The following is a 15,153-nucleotide window of genomic DNA, read 5'->3' on the forward strand; positions in this document are numbered from 1 at the left end:
TACATAAATAGACATTATCGCCCCAAACTCACGCAGGCAGATCCTTTTTTTTTTTTTTTTTGCCAGTTTTGGAAGCAGAATTAGACCAAAGATGTATAAATAGATATTTTTTTCCTGCCTCCACAAAGCTTTGACTTCAACTGGCTCTTCTTTTGTATCCTTACGTCAGTGACAATCTCAGCAGGCGCTGCCTATTGCCGCGGTGAAATTTGTCGCTGGGTGGAACGAAACGTGGAGGAAAAATGCTCCTGGAAGACAGGTATCTTTACAAATGACGGAATATTTATTACCAATACCTTTAAAAAAAGATTACATCTGCTAGATCACTGATAAATATCATTTACACTGGGGAGAAAACTACAGAAGCTTTTTTTTTTTGTTCCATTTTTCTTGGTTTTGTGGGTTTTTTTGTTGTTTTTTTTTTTTTCTTTTTTTTTTTTTAACATAGAAGTAACCATATCAAACTAAGAAAGGAACACAGCTTGAAATACTGACAATATTTCTCTGGTCAACACCCCTGACTTTTACACAAGTGGAATCCTGATTATGAGTTACTGAATAAATATATTTAGAAGGTCTAAAAGTTAACTGTATTATTTTGTAAGCAAAAAAGACAAGTTACAGGCAAATTCAAGCTATCAGGAAAAAAAAAACAAACCAAAAACCACTGCAGCGCATTTAAACTTGAAAACTTTATAGAAAATTCCGTTGCCTTTTACTAGCGTTATCCCGTCTGAGTGAACTTACAAAATTACCCCGTAGTAACAAACAGTCCTTCTCTTAAGAAGAATTATTTTGCTGTGGATATTGTAGTTTTCCGGCATGACTCCGTTTTGCCTTCAGGCGTCTAATGAAGAGTTTCTAAAGAAACGCAGAGCTCCCGGCGGAGACCTCCCGGGAGCCCCCAACCTCCCCGCGGACAACCTGCGCCCCGGCGGGGGCCCGGCCGCCGCGCGGCGCTCCCCGAGGCGCGGCACAGCTCCTCGGGCGCTCGCGGTTCGGACCGGACCACCTTCCCCAAGCGCGTTCCGGGGGGCGAGGAGTTGTGCTCCGACGCACGCGGAAAGCAAGCGCGTGTTCAGACAACGAACGCGGGGCAGCTTTCCCTCTCAGAGTCGCTGCGTTCTGATTTCCTTGGAATACAATCCCCCCGAAGCGAGGTGGGTTTAGCCGGGTTTACACCCGAAGGTGAGAACCGCATCGCTCGCTCCTTCGGGTGCCTGTCCCTTTTTGTCACTAGAGGCAGAGATCGCGTCTTTGCAGTATCTTCATTCCTACCCAATTTAATGCTAATTAGGATAAAGACAAAGCTATTTCAAGGCAGTAAAAACGGACCCTTACTGCGCGATGCCAGAATATCAGCTACATGTCCTGTAGTCCACAAACAACCAAAATTCGTGTATTTTTTTCAAGGTTATAGTGTTCTTACGGAGTATTTCGAGCTTGTCTCGCTTAGACCTTTGAGTAAAACGCCAACATCTTGTGTGTTATAAGCACTTGAATTAACGCAAGGATCCTCGTAACTGCCATTGAAAGGCCGCCGCGTCACGAACCGAAGCTGGACCGGTTCTGCCTTGCGCAGCCTCGTAGAACCGTACAGTGAAGTTGCGGCCAATTTACTAGGAACAGCTTTGAACTCTCCGTCATAAAGGAAAAAATTCCAAACAATATTTCCATGATAATGTCGTCCATAGCATTTTATAGCAGAAGAAAAATTAATATCTACATCATATGTTAACTTTAAAAAATTCTATAAAACACTAAATATATAATAAAAAATATGCATATAAGGACATATGTAAACTGCTTTGGTAACATCATATTACAGATGTTTTCAGTGCATTGCAGAGTTTCCAAGGAAACTTCAGACAAAGCTATATTTGCTTTGAGGAAGTACTGTATAATGCCATTCCTAAAGAAGCATAAACATTTTTCCAGTAGTAAGATGTACTCAAACCACAATATTACTTAGTACTGGGTGTCTTCAAAACAACTAGCTAAATGTTGCTTATATTATAAACAAGAAGTCCTTTATGTCATTTTTGTCATAAACTGGACCGAGCTGTGAGCGATATCATTATTGTGCTGATGGCCGACAGCGTACAGGCGTTGGAGGTCGAAGAGCCGGATCCTCTGGCGTACGCGTCTGAGCGAAGGAGAGAGGGGGAGAGGGCAAGTGAGGAGAGCACCGTTCCTTAACCCAAACCTCGTCCCCCCCCCAGTTTCAGTTCTGCCTCCTCCGGCGGCGGCCGGAGGCGAGGTGGCTCCCGGGAAGGTCGCACCCACGCGCGGTCCCCAACTCCTGCTCCAGCAACCGCCCGCTTACCGGCTTTCACCTCTCTCACTGAGTTTTTGGTTTCGCTTAGATTCCTGCTGCTGTTGCGTTGAGGCCACTTTCACAACCGTATTCCTTCACGGCCTGTTTACTTACGGTTTTATTTTGTTCCACGTTCGTACTATAGTCAAGCTGTTACTTAAGGCGCCAGCCTGGCACGATCCACGCCCTGGAGGAGCCGCGTACCGGCCCTGCGCCCGCCGCGCTGAGCCGAAAGGGACCTGGCATGCGTTCCCGCTCTCCCTCGCTCTCCTGTGTCTGCTGACTGAATTCTTCTGTATGGTTTATATAGCCACAGTGTACAGCTGTGGTGGAGGTAATTCTGATCTCATCCAGGGTTTTCGTACATTGCTGTAATTTTAATGCCATATTCCTGCATTGCAGGGGCTCCTGATTTAATGCAGCGTATAAACTGTGGCATTATTAATGGAAGATGGGACATGGAGATTTTGCAAAAGCAACGTCGTGTAATAAAATACTCTCTTTTCTGTTTGTTCTTCTACACAACCTCATTTCCCTAAATAAATATTTATGCATCCAACACACAATGGAATATGGCTATACAGTAGCCTTATAAATTTAAAAGCCTCTGAACGCCGCATTTTGTGTTTTGTTATAGTGAATTGCAGTGAAACAATATATTCAACGTGTATGAGAGTATGGAAGTAAGAGAGTGGAAAGCATCTAGAAATCTTAAATACAAATATAACCACTTATGATGGCGTTTCTTATGGTTCAGCCTTGACTCAGGATGACATCAGGAACGTGGGCTGGAATGAGTGCTGGTCCCGGGTAAGCCTGGGTTTCAGCTCCTGCCTGGGAAACGGCCAGACCCCCCAGCCTGCCCCTGCCCCGCAAGGCTCCGGTTCGACCCCGTCTGCAGGCGCAGACCCCGGCTCCTCCCGCCCTTACTTGATATCTTTGGAATTCGGATTTGTTCGCTGCTGCTGCCGTCGCCCCCGTCGCTGAACGGCTTTATCTCTATGATGTAGTCCTCGTTGAACGGCAGGGAGAGCTCCACGGAGGTTTTGTTCGTTTCTATTACGGACGTGCTGCTCTGCCGGTTCCACCTGTACAAAACCTGCAGCGGAGAGGAGAGAGAAGAGGAGGCAGAAACGGCAGAGATGGCCGTTGCCCTGAGGGTGCCCGGATCTGCTGCTGCTCTTTTCCTGCCTCTGATGCTCAGACACACCGTCGGGCTACGGAGCGGCCAGTCGGAGCCCCACAGGGGCTTTTGCTGGGGACCCACCCCGGCACGGTGGTGGCGGTACCTGGATGACACTGGGAGGAGGGCGATGCCGATGTGCGGCATGAAACGCAGCCCCGGTACCTGGCAGAGCCCCTCAGTGACATCTTTAGCTGGATCGAGCTAAAATAAAGCCCAAGGCTTACGTAGAGGCCAAAACTTCTTATTACGTTTCTTCAGGACACTGAGCTGCGGTATCTGATGCAGTACCACAAACAGCTTCCCAGAATAATTGGCTTTTTTGAATTACTTCTCAGATCTGGGAATTCTCCTAATTTTCATCATAAATCGTGACATAAAACATAAGATTTCCAGGAAAAAAGAAGAAAAATGGGAAACGTTTTGCTATGATTCAGGAAAGAAATCAATCTGTCTGTGTTATCCTAACAGTAAGTTAAAGGAGGAGGTTTTAGAAACCCAATAGATGGAGTTTGCTTTTTCAGGGTGACGAGTCTCTCTCACCGTCTTTCAACTGACTTCTTAATTTGATTTTCAAACGTAAAATATGTAGTGAAAATTGTCCAAGCTGCTGAGGTTCATCTGACGTTTTCACTAAAAGCCCCGAGGAATTACTTATTTTTGACAATCCAATAGAGTGCACCAAAGATACTTAAAAGTTAGCGCAGAAATTCAGGAGAGCTGGCACAGGCTGGCAAAGCTGCCACCGCCGGCGTTCCAGATTGTGAGCAAAATATGAAGCATGTCCAGGTTCTTCATCATTTTCAAGCTCTGGTGGAAAACATTAGCACAACTCAACCCTCAAGGCAACGGCTGGCAATTGCACACCGATGCCTTCTCTGGGCCAAATTAAACCCTTGTGTAAGGTGATAGAGCCGAGTTCTTCCCAAGATTTCTCTCCAGTTAAATTAACACCTATTAAAACTGCTACTAATGAGGATTCTCTTTCTTCTCCTTTTGGCTTTGCTTTCTGAAGAAAATGGGAGCTATTAAAAAAGCATTTTATTTATCTGCAATTAAGGAGTCAGCTACAGCCTTTGGAAGGTTTCCACCGAAGGCAGGAGAGCAGTCCTGCAGGTGGGGGCTTCAGAGGGAAGGAGAAGGTGAAGGTCCGTGGGCTGAGACCCACACGGGTGCTCGCAGGGGTGAGCATCGCTGGGGCGAGGAGCCAGCAGGAGGTGCTCGCTCTGCACAGGTACGGCCTCTGTTTCTGGGGGAATTCTCCAGTTTTAACCTGGAGAACTGTGGAAGTGCCATGAAAAACACCTCGTCTGGTCTTACTATAAACCCCAACTGGACACTGGATTCATGGAGATGTTTCCTACAGCCCAGTACCAGAATCCAGCTGGCAGAATCCAGGATTCAGCAGTGCTGTCGAGCTGCCTGTGCTCACAAAATACTCACTTTGTAGCCTCTCACTTCTGACTCGTTGTCCAGTGCCTTCACTTGGTCCCAGTTCAGTATGATCTTGGAGTCGGATGAATTCCACATGATGTTCCCGGGGGGCTGACTCGGTGCTATACCAAAATATACACAGCACTGTGTTACTAAGGAGCACCCTTTCCCAGGAGGATCCCTCCCAGTACCAGTGAGGTTTCTACCAGCACAGCCGAGCGTGCCCAGAGTCCTATCGCTCTGGAAAACTAATGAGCTGTTTCACTGATCTGTGTCCTCAAGGTCACAGAAGATGTGACACAACATAGTGCTCTAAATGAAAAAAAGATTCAGTCAGTTGCTCAACATGCCTGAGACCAGAAGAAAAAAGCCCTCTTGAACGATGAGATAAATATTTAATTTTCCTGCACAGCTGTGATTTCGGTTTTGCATGCTCTGCTTACTTAACACAGGGAAGAGCCTTACAAAAAAAAAAAAAAAAAAAAAAAGGCTGGTAAGTCTTCTGCATAAAAACCCGGCATAGAAAAGTCTGACAGCTCCGTCAGACTCAAGAAAGCTTGAAAACGAGAGAGGGCAGCACTGGCAGAAACTCTACCAGGCAAGAGGCCCCCATCCTCACGAACACTCACGTGGCTTTTTGGTTGTGACGTTGACCGCGGCACTGGCGGGGCCGGTCCCGGCCGTGTTGTACGCCCTGACTGCCAAGTGATAGAGCGCGTTGCCTCTCAGGTTGCTGACTTTTGCAGATGTTTGATTGCCAACCGTTCGAATCCTTTTTGCGTTCTCTTCCTTTTCATCATGTCTCCAACACCGGACCTGAGAACCAGAGCAGGTACATGTTTACCTCCAGCTACGGGCTGGCAGCACACGGCCGTTTCCAGCCCAAAGTGCAAGTGCTGCAGGGGCAGACCCTGCACCCTGTTACAATCCCTTCTTGCTAGAAAGCAGCCTGGCTGCAGCGCTGCCTGCCCAGGACCTCAGAGGCTGCCTGGCCACGGAGGCACACGCAGCGCAGGTTTCCCCCAGCGAGCTCTGCTCTCCATTTTCAGCCAGACCGCACACAGAAAGCTGTAGAATTTTTTACCGTGTGAGGGAAATCTCTGCGTACTGAAGAGGCAAAAGGAAGCAAATACAGCACGGGAACCCACCCACCTCACGGCAGGCAGGGGCAGCACGGCAGTGACTGCCCACGATGCACCTCTGTGTCCCCTCAGCGCTCGGTACCGAAAGGATGCTGCGTTGCGTTTCCATACCTCGTATCCCTGTATTCTTCCTTTGTGCTGGTTCTCCCGAGGGGGAGCCCAAGAAACTTCAACGTCTGAGGCAGAAAGGCTTCTGGCCAAAACAGTGGTTGGGGCTCTCGTCGGCTCTGGGTAGAGGAGTTAAAAATGAAATTAAGAGTTTTCAATTTTATGTTCAATTAGTCCCAGACTTCAAGGGATTTATTTTCTTCACCGCACAAGAAAAGAGGCATGCCACCAAACAAACTTCCACGTTTCAAAATGATGGCATGTCAGCCTGTGCCAGACAGCACCGCTCCTCTGCCTAAGAAATAATAAGATGTCATTACTAAACTCAACCCAGGATACCATGTACTGTAATTAGGACAAGAGGGAACATTTTCTAATCAGTGGACATTAATTCATGCTAAATCTCAGTGGAATTCTTTCCAGATTACATATTACTTTTCCATTAATATCAAAAGATTTCATTACGATTAATGTTATTTTAATGACTATCAAAAGAATTAATCACGGCTTGCCATTTATTATAAATCAGAGCAAGGATTAGGTATCAAAGGATATGTCAAGGTGGATACCAAACCCTTTCAGACCCAGTCAACCTCGCCACGTCCACTGGCAGGGAGGAGGGAGAGGCGGTGGGGTGGGCTCCTGGCTCTACCTTCCTCTGCCGAGTAGACGACCGTCACGGGGCTGAACGACCCTTCCCCCTTGTTGTTGTACACCCCCACTTTCACTTCGTAGGGGGAGAAGGGCGGCAAGGTCTCGTTGCGGAAGACGTATCTGGCGGCGTCCGGGGAGGCCACAACAGTCTGCATCCAGCTGACGGTGCCGAAGGGGCGGAAGGCCACCACGTACCCGAAGCCGCCTCCATTCTGCAGCTCCTCGGGCACTGTCTGTGGGCGGGCAGATCGCAGGAGAAACGGCACTGTCAGCAAAGGCACGCGTTTCTCTCTCTCTCTGCACACTGGCTATTGCTCTTGGTCCTTCTAAAGCTACTGTCCTAACTAGAGCATCAGAGACGGGAGGTGGCTGGAGTCCCACTGCACATCTGCCCCGAATTCATCCCATCCTGACTGCGCGAGAGCCTCGCTGCGCCGCGAGCGGGGAAAGCAGCATCTCCCGAAGACACTTCGCCAAAGACTTAATTCATCTTCGTAGGCACCCACCTGACTAGATGGGTGACTACCTAGATGGGTGACACCTGACTAGACATCACTGACTAGATGGAGCCTCCAGTAACATGTGAGTGATTTTAGGCACCGCAATGACTAAGAGGCTGAGGTTTGGTGGGGTGAACCGAGGACATGGTTCTTGCTTTCCCAATACACGCGCAGCTGCTCTCACATCTTTGGAATCACACGTGAAGCCCTGAAGAACATGTCCTGGCAACGTCCCAGCCAGCACGAGGCTGGTGGCCCCTCACTGGCCCGTTGCTACACAGCGACCCGGACCAGGTCAGCCGACTGTCCACGTCCCGTATGACGTGACCCTGGCAGGGAGCGACTGGTCACAAACGCGACGTAGAAGGGCAGGTAGGCGCGAGGGAACCGCTAGAAGAAACAACCCGTCACCTCCAGGTCACTTTGGACACACTGACACTTCCTACTCTCAGGCCTGCAGCCCCCTAAAAGCTGCCTCAAACCCCAAAGCTTCAATGTATTAAAATAATCTCTAATTATGGGCCTCTCTCCCACAGATGTCCATGGTGCTTAAGCACGTGCAGGGGTTACTTCTGGTGACTGCGTCTTACTCTGTGTTGCAAGGCTCAAAAAGTACACAGGACCATAAAGAAAAGGCCTCTGGACATCTAAAAGGGTAAACTGACTATTCTATCAAAATACAAATTATATTTTGTGCAAATTATGACTCAAAGTCATGGCTGATGTTCTTGCCATGTGTGTTTTTGAGACATATTGCAGCATCTTTAGGAGACGCAGCGTAGCTAATTAGTCCAACGGAGGAGGAAATTTAGCACATTGCGCTGTGTGGTAAGGACAAAAACCCATTTATAGTTTTTTAATAACCTTAAAAATATCTCTGGCGATTCATTCTGCCAGCTTGGTCAGAAATAGTGCTAAGTGGAAGTGTGAGCATGTCTAGTGAAGTTCATTATTAGGAAAAATATGCCAGCTGCATCGCATCATAACATGAAAATATGAGCAGACAAATGACTACGGTTCTAACCCCGACTGCCTTAAGGAATATTAAGCATTTTTCATCTCTGTATCTCCTCTTGCTGGCTTTCATTAGCAGCAATGAAAGCCAACATGCAACGCGTTGTGTTAACGCTTAACTCTTTGCTGCCATATAGCGCGGCGCAGGGATAAGGGCTGAAGGCTTGGAGCCAGCCGCAACCCTCAGCCAGGTCGGGACGTGCCAGGCCAGGCCTCACACACTCGGTTTTATCCCTCACCCACGTGGTGCCGTATGCGTGCGGGTGTGCTGAGAGTCAGGGGGAGCCGAGCTCGTGTCGGAGCAGCGATGCGCAGCCCGCTCCCGGCCGTCCCCTGCACAGCACTTCTCTGCCGCCTCCCTTGCATGGGGGCCTGGGGTGGGCGACGGCGAGTAGCTCAATTTTAATAGCTGGGCTATTTTATCACACAATCTGGGCTTTTATACCGCAAACCGTTTGAAATCTACAGAACTACACTGTGGTCTGGAGCGAAAGGGCACGTCTAGATCAGGACCGTATTAATTTTCCTCTCGGTTTGGACTCCGCTTACCTCCCAAGTAATGACCAGCTCCGACTTGCTCCCTCCGCCTCCACTGACATTAGCCGGGGTCACTTCAGGAACTGCAAAAAAAGATGCAGACGATGCACACGGCGGCTTTGAAACCAGAAAAGCGCATTGAAATGGAACAGACCTACACAGCAACAGGATTCTGCTGGCCTTTCCCTGCTGGGTACCAGAAATGCTATTAGGAAATGACTAATTTGCCATGGCAAACAGCATATTAAAAGTATGTCAATAATAGTATATTAAAAGTACGTCAATTAACTTGTGTATTCAGTCACTAATTGTTTAGTTTAAACATTTATCTTCCATAAAAAAGGGATTTTATTTATTTTCATATTTCATATTCTGTTCCATTACAGGCTAAAACAGAGCAGAGGAGCCACATACCGGGGTTTCCCGTAACCGAGGCGCATACCCCTGCAGCCACCACGCTGAGCCTACTTCTTGCCTTGACCCCTTTCTGCCAGCGAAAAAGACAGGGCCAACATCAAGGGCCATTAAAGCTCTCAAGGCTTGTAGTTTGTGCTGAAATCCCTGAACACAGGCGCTACTGAAGATCACCGCTAAGCTCTGCCTGCAGCAGCCTGAAGCTGCAGTGTGGTTGCACGAGGCAGCGGCGTGTCCGGGAGAGGGTCACAGAACACAGACCTTCAGTAAGCCTATGAAATGATCCAACCAGGGTGGTTGCTCTATCGCCGACGGCCCACGGGGTGAGGTCCAAGTTACTCTGAGAACCACAGAAGCCACCAGCGTCAAGAGCCTGCTGACACTCCAGCTGCGAAGCTCAAACTCCTGCTCTCAGGGTGCTGTAACCTGTGCTCCCGAGTTTCCATCACGTTGATCGTGGGAAACCAGAGGGACTGCTCTCAGAGTTCATGTCTCAGCAGTGGACACTGGGCAGTATTTTCCAAAAAATCCTGCCCAAATGCCCTTTTTTTGAGAATTATTGCTCTCGGCAGGAAACGGGGATGAAGTCGTCCTATACATCCAGGAGTCACGGAGCGAGCAAAAGAGCCCATCAGGAGCTCCACATTTTCCACTGCTTCTTCTGTGCACACAAATAACACGCCGCGAGCGAGGAGAGCAACGGGCACAGAAAGCGCTCCTCAGCTTCCTCCAGCGCAACGCAACCCCTAGCACTGACGAGCACTTATTCAACAAGACTTATCTGAGTTGCCCACCACTACTTACGAGCTTCTTCAGTTCTTCTCTTCTCTGAAGGTCTGCTGGGTTCCCCAATCCCGATCAGGTTGGCAGCCACTACTCGGAATTCATACTCGACCCAAGGGTTCAGACCCACCACTGTTGCCGTGAATGTCCTGCCATCGATGATCTCTGGGACTAGGAGACAGCCACGGGTCAGGAGTGCAGTGAAAACCACCAAAAGTATTAAAGACTGCTGAGAAAAGGTCATTATCTGTTACCCTTAAAAGTGAGGGATGAACGTAAATACAAAGCGAATAAGGATTGACAATGGGATTTTCTAACATTTCTGCCAAAGAAGCAAAAGAGGTGGCATTAAAACATCGTGCTTTTAGCACAGAAATTCCTGCTGTTAAAGAGTTTCTCCTAAATTGCCACTTTTTGACAGCAAAGTTTAAGAAAAAAAAAAGAAAAAGAAAAAGTTTAAAGGGTTTTTATTTTTCTCTTTTTAAAACACAGTGTTCCCCCTCTTTAATGGTTACTGGAACAAAATTAACCTTTGGCGGAATGAGCAATTACATCATGGGATTTTTCCCTCTATCAGGAAAATAATTCTACTTAAAGATAGGCCAGATGACACGGTCCGTCCCTGAGGGACGTCTTTATAGACCACAATTACTGTTGTATATCTCCAGTGCGGCAACTAAAGATAGGAATTCATTCTGTTTTCTCTTAAACCTTCATGAGAAAAATGGATGAGCAATAGCATTGACTGGACCCTAAATCTTTGGGTTGCCAAACTGGAAACTAGTTAACAAGAGCAGTGCTCTGCAGCCAGTGAAATTACTTTCCACTTCAGGGTGCAAAGCTGCTCCACGCGGCCTGCGTGTGGGTGCTGGTGGGTGCGGTCTCCATCGGCGGAGCTCTTCGGGGGCCAGGCGATGGACCTACCTGTGCTCACCGCTTGCCATCCCACCGAGAAGGGGGTCCTTGCTTGTACGACATACATCGTAATAGGGCTGTGGTTGTCTGCTCCCGGCCTCCAGGACAGCTGAGCGGTGGTGTCGGTGATTTCATCTATTGTCACAGCTTCTGGCGGCCCTGGGGGACCTGTTGGAAGAATTACAGGAGGGGGGTGCTTGGAGCTTCGCAGCGACTCGAGGAAGGAGCGCTCTGGTTTTGCCCTTACTCAGGACAGAGGTAGCTGAGTCCCTGCGGAGCAGTTAACCGCAGCCCCAGCGGTGGTCTAGCACCTCTCATTGCCTAGACGCGACTTGGAGCCACGGGGGGATAGACAAACACGCAGATCACCAGCTTCACCCGCAGCCCCCGGGTGCCTCCACGCGAGCAGCGGCCCCGCAGCCCCGCAGCGTGCCTGGGCTACCCAACAGAGCGAGGCGCTCGCTGCAGCGCTCGGGATCAGCTCTGCCATCTCACGTCTGCTGCTTTCACGCTGGCCTACACACAAGCACGAGTTTTGGCTGCAGCCTGGATGCGCCCAGAGGCTGGTGAAGAATGAAGGACCTCCCTGTAATTAGCATCTGAGTGTGGACCAGTATTTTCTGTTTCACTGCCGGTTCCTTTCCACCAGTAAAGCACTGTAGGACACACCAACCACAGAGAGGACACCCATCCTGTATCACACGGCCGTTGCTGCTGGTAGTGGTACCTGAGGTGAAGCCTTTCCTCAAAAGCACCATCTCAAGCAAACTATCCTCTTGCAATTCACTCTTTGGACTAAATTTATTCTCATGTGATATTCAGCGAGCTGGATGTGTTTAAATATATAAAATACCCTAAAACCTTCCAATATCCTGTCTTTAAAATGAAAGTTTCAGCAGGTCTAGACAGATTTAATTTCTCAGAAATTAAAACTTTAAATTATTTTGCTGGGGGGAGTAGCCACGCAGCGCAGCCTCATGCAGCAGTCAGCTCCTTCGGTCCCCCAGCACAAGTTACACCGGAGAAATGAAATTTCATTGGATCTGTCACAAATTACTCCTACTGCTCGGCAGAAGCTGAAATAGGCTGTCTTCACTTCATGTCTTGGAATAACCATGGTTATTCCCAACATTTCAGAATATACTTCTTTGCAGGGTGCAGGCTACAGAAGGGCAGGAGAGGGAAAAACTGTCCGTTACTGATTTACCAATTATTTTTTGGCTGCCGACAGACACTTCTGTTCTGATGGCGGGAAAAAATCCCACCCTGAACAAGTGGGCTGATCTGTGTGCACCGGTGCCAGGGGTTACTTCTGTACGCTCTTGTTTGATTTTCCCTGATGTGAAGAATTGATTTTTATTCTAGTATCTAATCTCTTATTATTTTGACAGAACTCCAATATTTAAAAAACTTCTAAAAATTATTCTGAAGGCTCTATTTATGCACCAGCCATTCACCTCCCTCTCCGGTCCCACAGCTCAGGGATGTTTCCCGACTTTTATGCAGTCGGTGAGGTGGTACGGCACAACTCTCAGCGCCGCCGTGGAACCACTGGCCTGGACAGAGACATCCCTGTTGATGTTTTCAGGGAGTGACAAGATCAGTATTTTTACCATCACCACAAGTCATTTTCTTCAAGAATTTAATGTTCCTTCTGCTTGTTTACAGAGCCAGCACTAAGGAAATTACCTAACCGAGGTGCCCAGCAGTGGGCTGTTTTGAAATGTTTGTGCAAAACAACAACAAATTAATCTGAAATCATGCTGCAGCAAAAACCCGAGAGTCACTGTGACGGGAGCAACGTCCCGGGGAGGAGGGCAGCGGCTTCGCTGCCTCCAGGGGCCCGGCCCTTTGTACGGCACGTGGCTGAGAACGTCTGCGTTCATCCTGCGTGGGGCAAACGTGGTAAAAAGCGTCACAATATTATGAGGATAACGGAAATGGCCAGCTGCAGACAAGGGCACATTTCTCAATGGAAGTTCAGGGCTTAATCTCGCGCATTTTTGCTCTGGCAGAGCTTTGATGAAGAGGGGATTTCTTACTTCTTTTGCACGCTCTCCTTTCCCTGAGTTGCCTGTGGACTTATGTTACACGGAGAGCGTGTGAACTGTGATTTTCCTGGGGTCTACAAGGACTGGGGGTAGCAGGTACAGAGCAGCATGTAAGTTTGCTTTCCTCGAAGCTAATGAGTAGGAAAACATATACTTGTTGTAAGGATCCATAGTCAGGTTAACTAATTGCATCTCTGTTAAAGTCATACTTACAGATCACCTGCGTATGGTAATGAACAGATCTTGAAATATCAGTGAAGTTACTAAAACATGTTTGTTCTAGAAATGGAACAATATCCCTGGGCAGAAATGCAGTGAATAAGCTGGATATTGTTTCTGCTGCACAGTTCATCAAATAAATGAGCTCAGTTGGTGCAAGGTTTGCATTCAGGACACGAACACGTGCTAGTGTGTTTATCTGTGCTGTGTGTCTGTTGAATGGGCATGTATGTATGAGACAATCTGGATATGCACTGTTTGAAAATGTCCTGTGAACCCCAGCGTGTACTTAGGACTTATTTCTTAGATCAGTTACAAGATGCTGACATCCCAATGAATGTCTCCGAGCCCAGGAATTGTCTTACCAGCAGCAGAAGATAGGAAAGAAAAAGCAAAAAAAAAGCAAAAAAAAAAAGAAATTTTACAACAACAACAGTAACAAAATTCAAATACCTCTTACAATCAGGTCTGCAGCAGCCGATAGCTTGTCCACACTTGTTTGCACCATGCAGACGTATTTCCCAGCATGCTTCAGCTGGATGCTTCTGATCATCAAATCACCAGCTGAATCCTGCTGATAAAGTAGGGAAAAGTGGTTACAATTACTTTTTAATGAACGCTAAACATCATTATCACATGAAGGACACTGTGACTAATGGATTTACTTTACACTGGCTGATGAAAACATTAGTAATGCAAGCCGTGGCCTATTAAAATTATGTGAGTCTGCCTCGAAGATAAGAGTGGGAGTGTTTCTAAAATTATGGCTCCTACAAGGGGCAGGGGGAGCCTGGTTTGGGCCCGTTAAGCAGTTTCTCCATTAAAACTGTGTGACGAAGCTTATGTGGGACAGGTTCGCTCCGATTCCTCCTCTCTTCCTCTGGATAGCCGGTATAGAGCCTCGCGGGTATTCAGATGCCCAAGTTGTGTCTACAGCTATTTCGTAAGTGGAAAACCGGCCCAACTGATGAGACATCTGCAATAGCGTCACAGCTTTGTACTGCGGCCAGCATTTTGACTGCCGGGCGGTTTTGTGCTAAAGATCACGAGAACAGCACTCTCCAAGGAAATCCTGCATCACCTAACAGCAGTGATTTGTTTTCCAAATGCCAAGTGCGTGTCTGATTAACTGCTGAATAGAACTAATTAGGTTTCTGTATGTATAGGAAGCAGAAAACTCTCTCTAAATTTTTCTCCAGACACAAAGCATTCGATACATTAGAAATCTCAGGGTAACCTTGTGATTGTGGCTTTCAGACTGAAGAATATTAATAAAGTTTGTAATTTGAGCTTTGCAGGCCGGTCAGGCGGCGTTGCTGGGAAGAGCCATCACCGCTGATGTGCACCGTAGGTGTCAATCTTTAAGTGCATCTTTTAATGATTTTTTTTTTTTTTAAAGGGATAACAGCAAAGCTTGTAAATTGTGTTTCCTTTTCCTTTCAGCATTAAATTTCACTCCTGACAAATGTAAACACGGACTGCCCATCTGCCCGAAACCCAGTGGAGCACCTGTCTCTGTAAAACCTCCCTCAGAGCAACACGCAAAACCCTTTCCAGTTTTCGACCTCTGCTGAAAATTTCTTGCACTTCTTTCCTTCTTTTTCTTGATGCCTCCACCAATAAAAGTGATAAAAAATTCATCAGGAACAATGAGGAATCATTTAAAAATTGTAAATAAGTGAGAAATTAAACTCTCCAAGTCCTGCCTAATAGACAACAGGCTAAATTGGATGAAATCTGAACTGCGAAGGAAAATGTTATGGTTACAAAGGAAAGCAAACTTTTCACCCGTCTTTCAGACGTAGCCTGTGAAACCACTGCTCCTCTTTTAGTAAAAATTATTTGGAAATTATTTTTAGTCAGAAGAATGTCACAAGAAGCT

At 47.4% G+C, this 15,153-nt stretch overlaps 1 protein-coding gene across 3 annotated transcripts in view; it reads right to left on the reverse strand.

Moving 5' to 3' along the window:
* Positions 1–268: 268 nt before the first annotated feature.
* The window catches only part of LOC104047469 (contactin-4), a 353,961-nt gene continuing 339,076 nt past the window's right edge, over positions 269–15,153 (reverse strand). For 2 of the 3 annotated variants that reach the window (XM_064453439.1, XM_064453438.1), the window contains 10 exons: positions 13,725–13,845; positions 11,011–11,169; positions 10,108–10,257; positions 8,902–8,972; positions 6,837–7,071; positions 6,188–6,303; positions 5,564–5,750; positions 4,944–5,056; positions 3,248–3,416; positions 269–2,146 (listed from right to left, as the gene is read on the reverse strand). In XM_064453439.1, the coding sequence (XP_064309509.1) occupies positions 2,046–2,146; positions 3,248–3,416; positions 4,944–5,056; positions 5,564–5,750; positions 6,188–6,303; positions 6,837–7,071; positions 8,902–8,972; positions 10,108–10,257; positions 11,011–11,169; positions 13,725–13,845 (1,422 nt within the window). In that variant the 3' untranslated portion in view covers positions 269–2,045. The remainder of the gene's footprint in view (positions 2,147–3,247; positions 3,417–4,943; positions 5,057–5,563; positions 5,751–6,187; positions 6,304–6,836; positions 7,072–8,901; positions 8,973–10,107; positions 10,258–11,010; positions 11,170–13,724; positions 13,846–15,153) is intronic. The other variant, XM_064453440.1, reaches the window with a different exon arrangement.

This window comes from Phalacrocorax carbo, chromosome 6, assembly GCF_963921805.1.
Source record: "Phalacrocorax carbo chromosome 6, bPhaCar2.1, whole genome shotgun sequence".
NCBI classification, from domain to species: domain Eukaryota; kingdom Metazoa; phylum Chordata; class Aves; order Suliformes; family Phalacrocoracidae; genus Phalacrocorax; species Phalacrocorax carbo.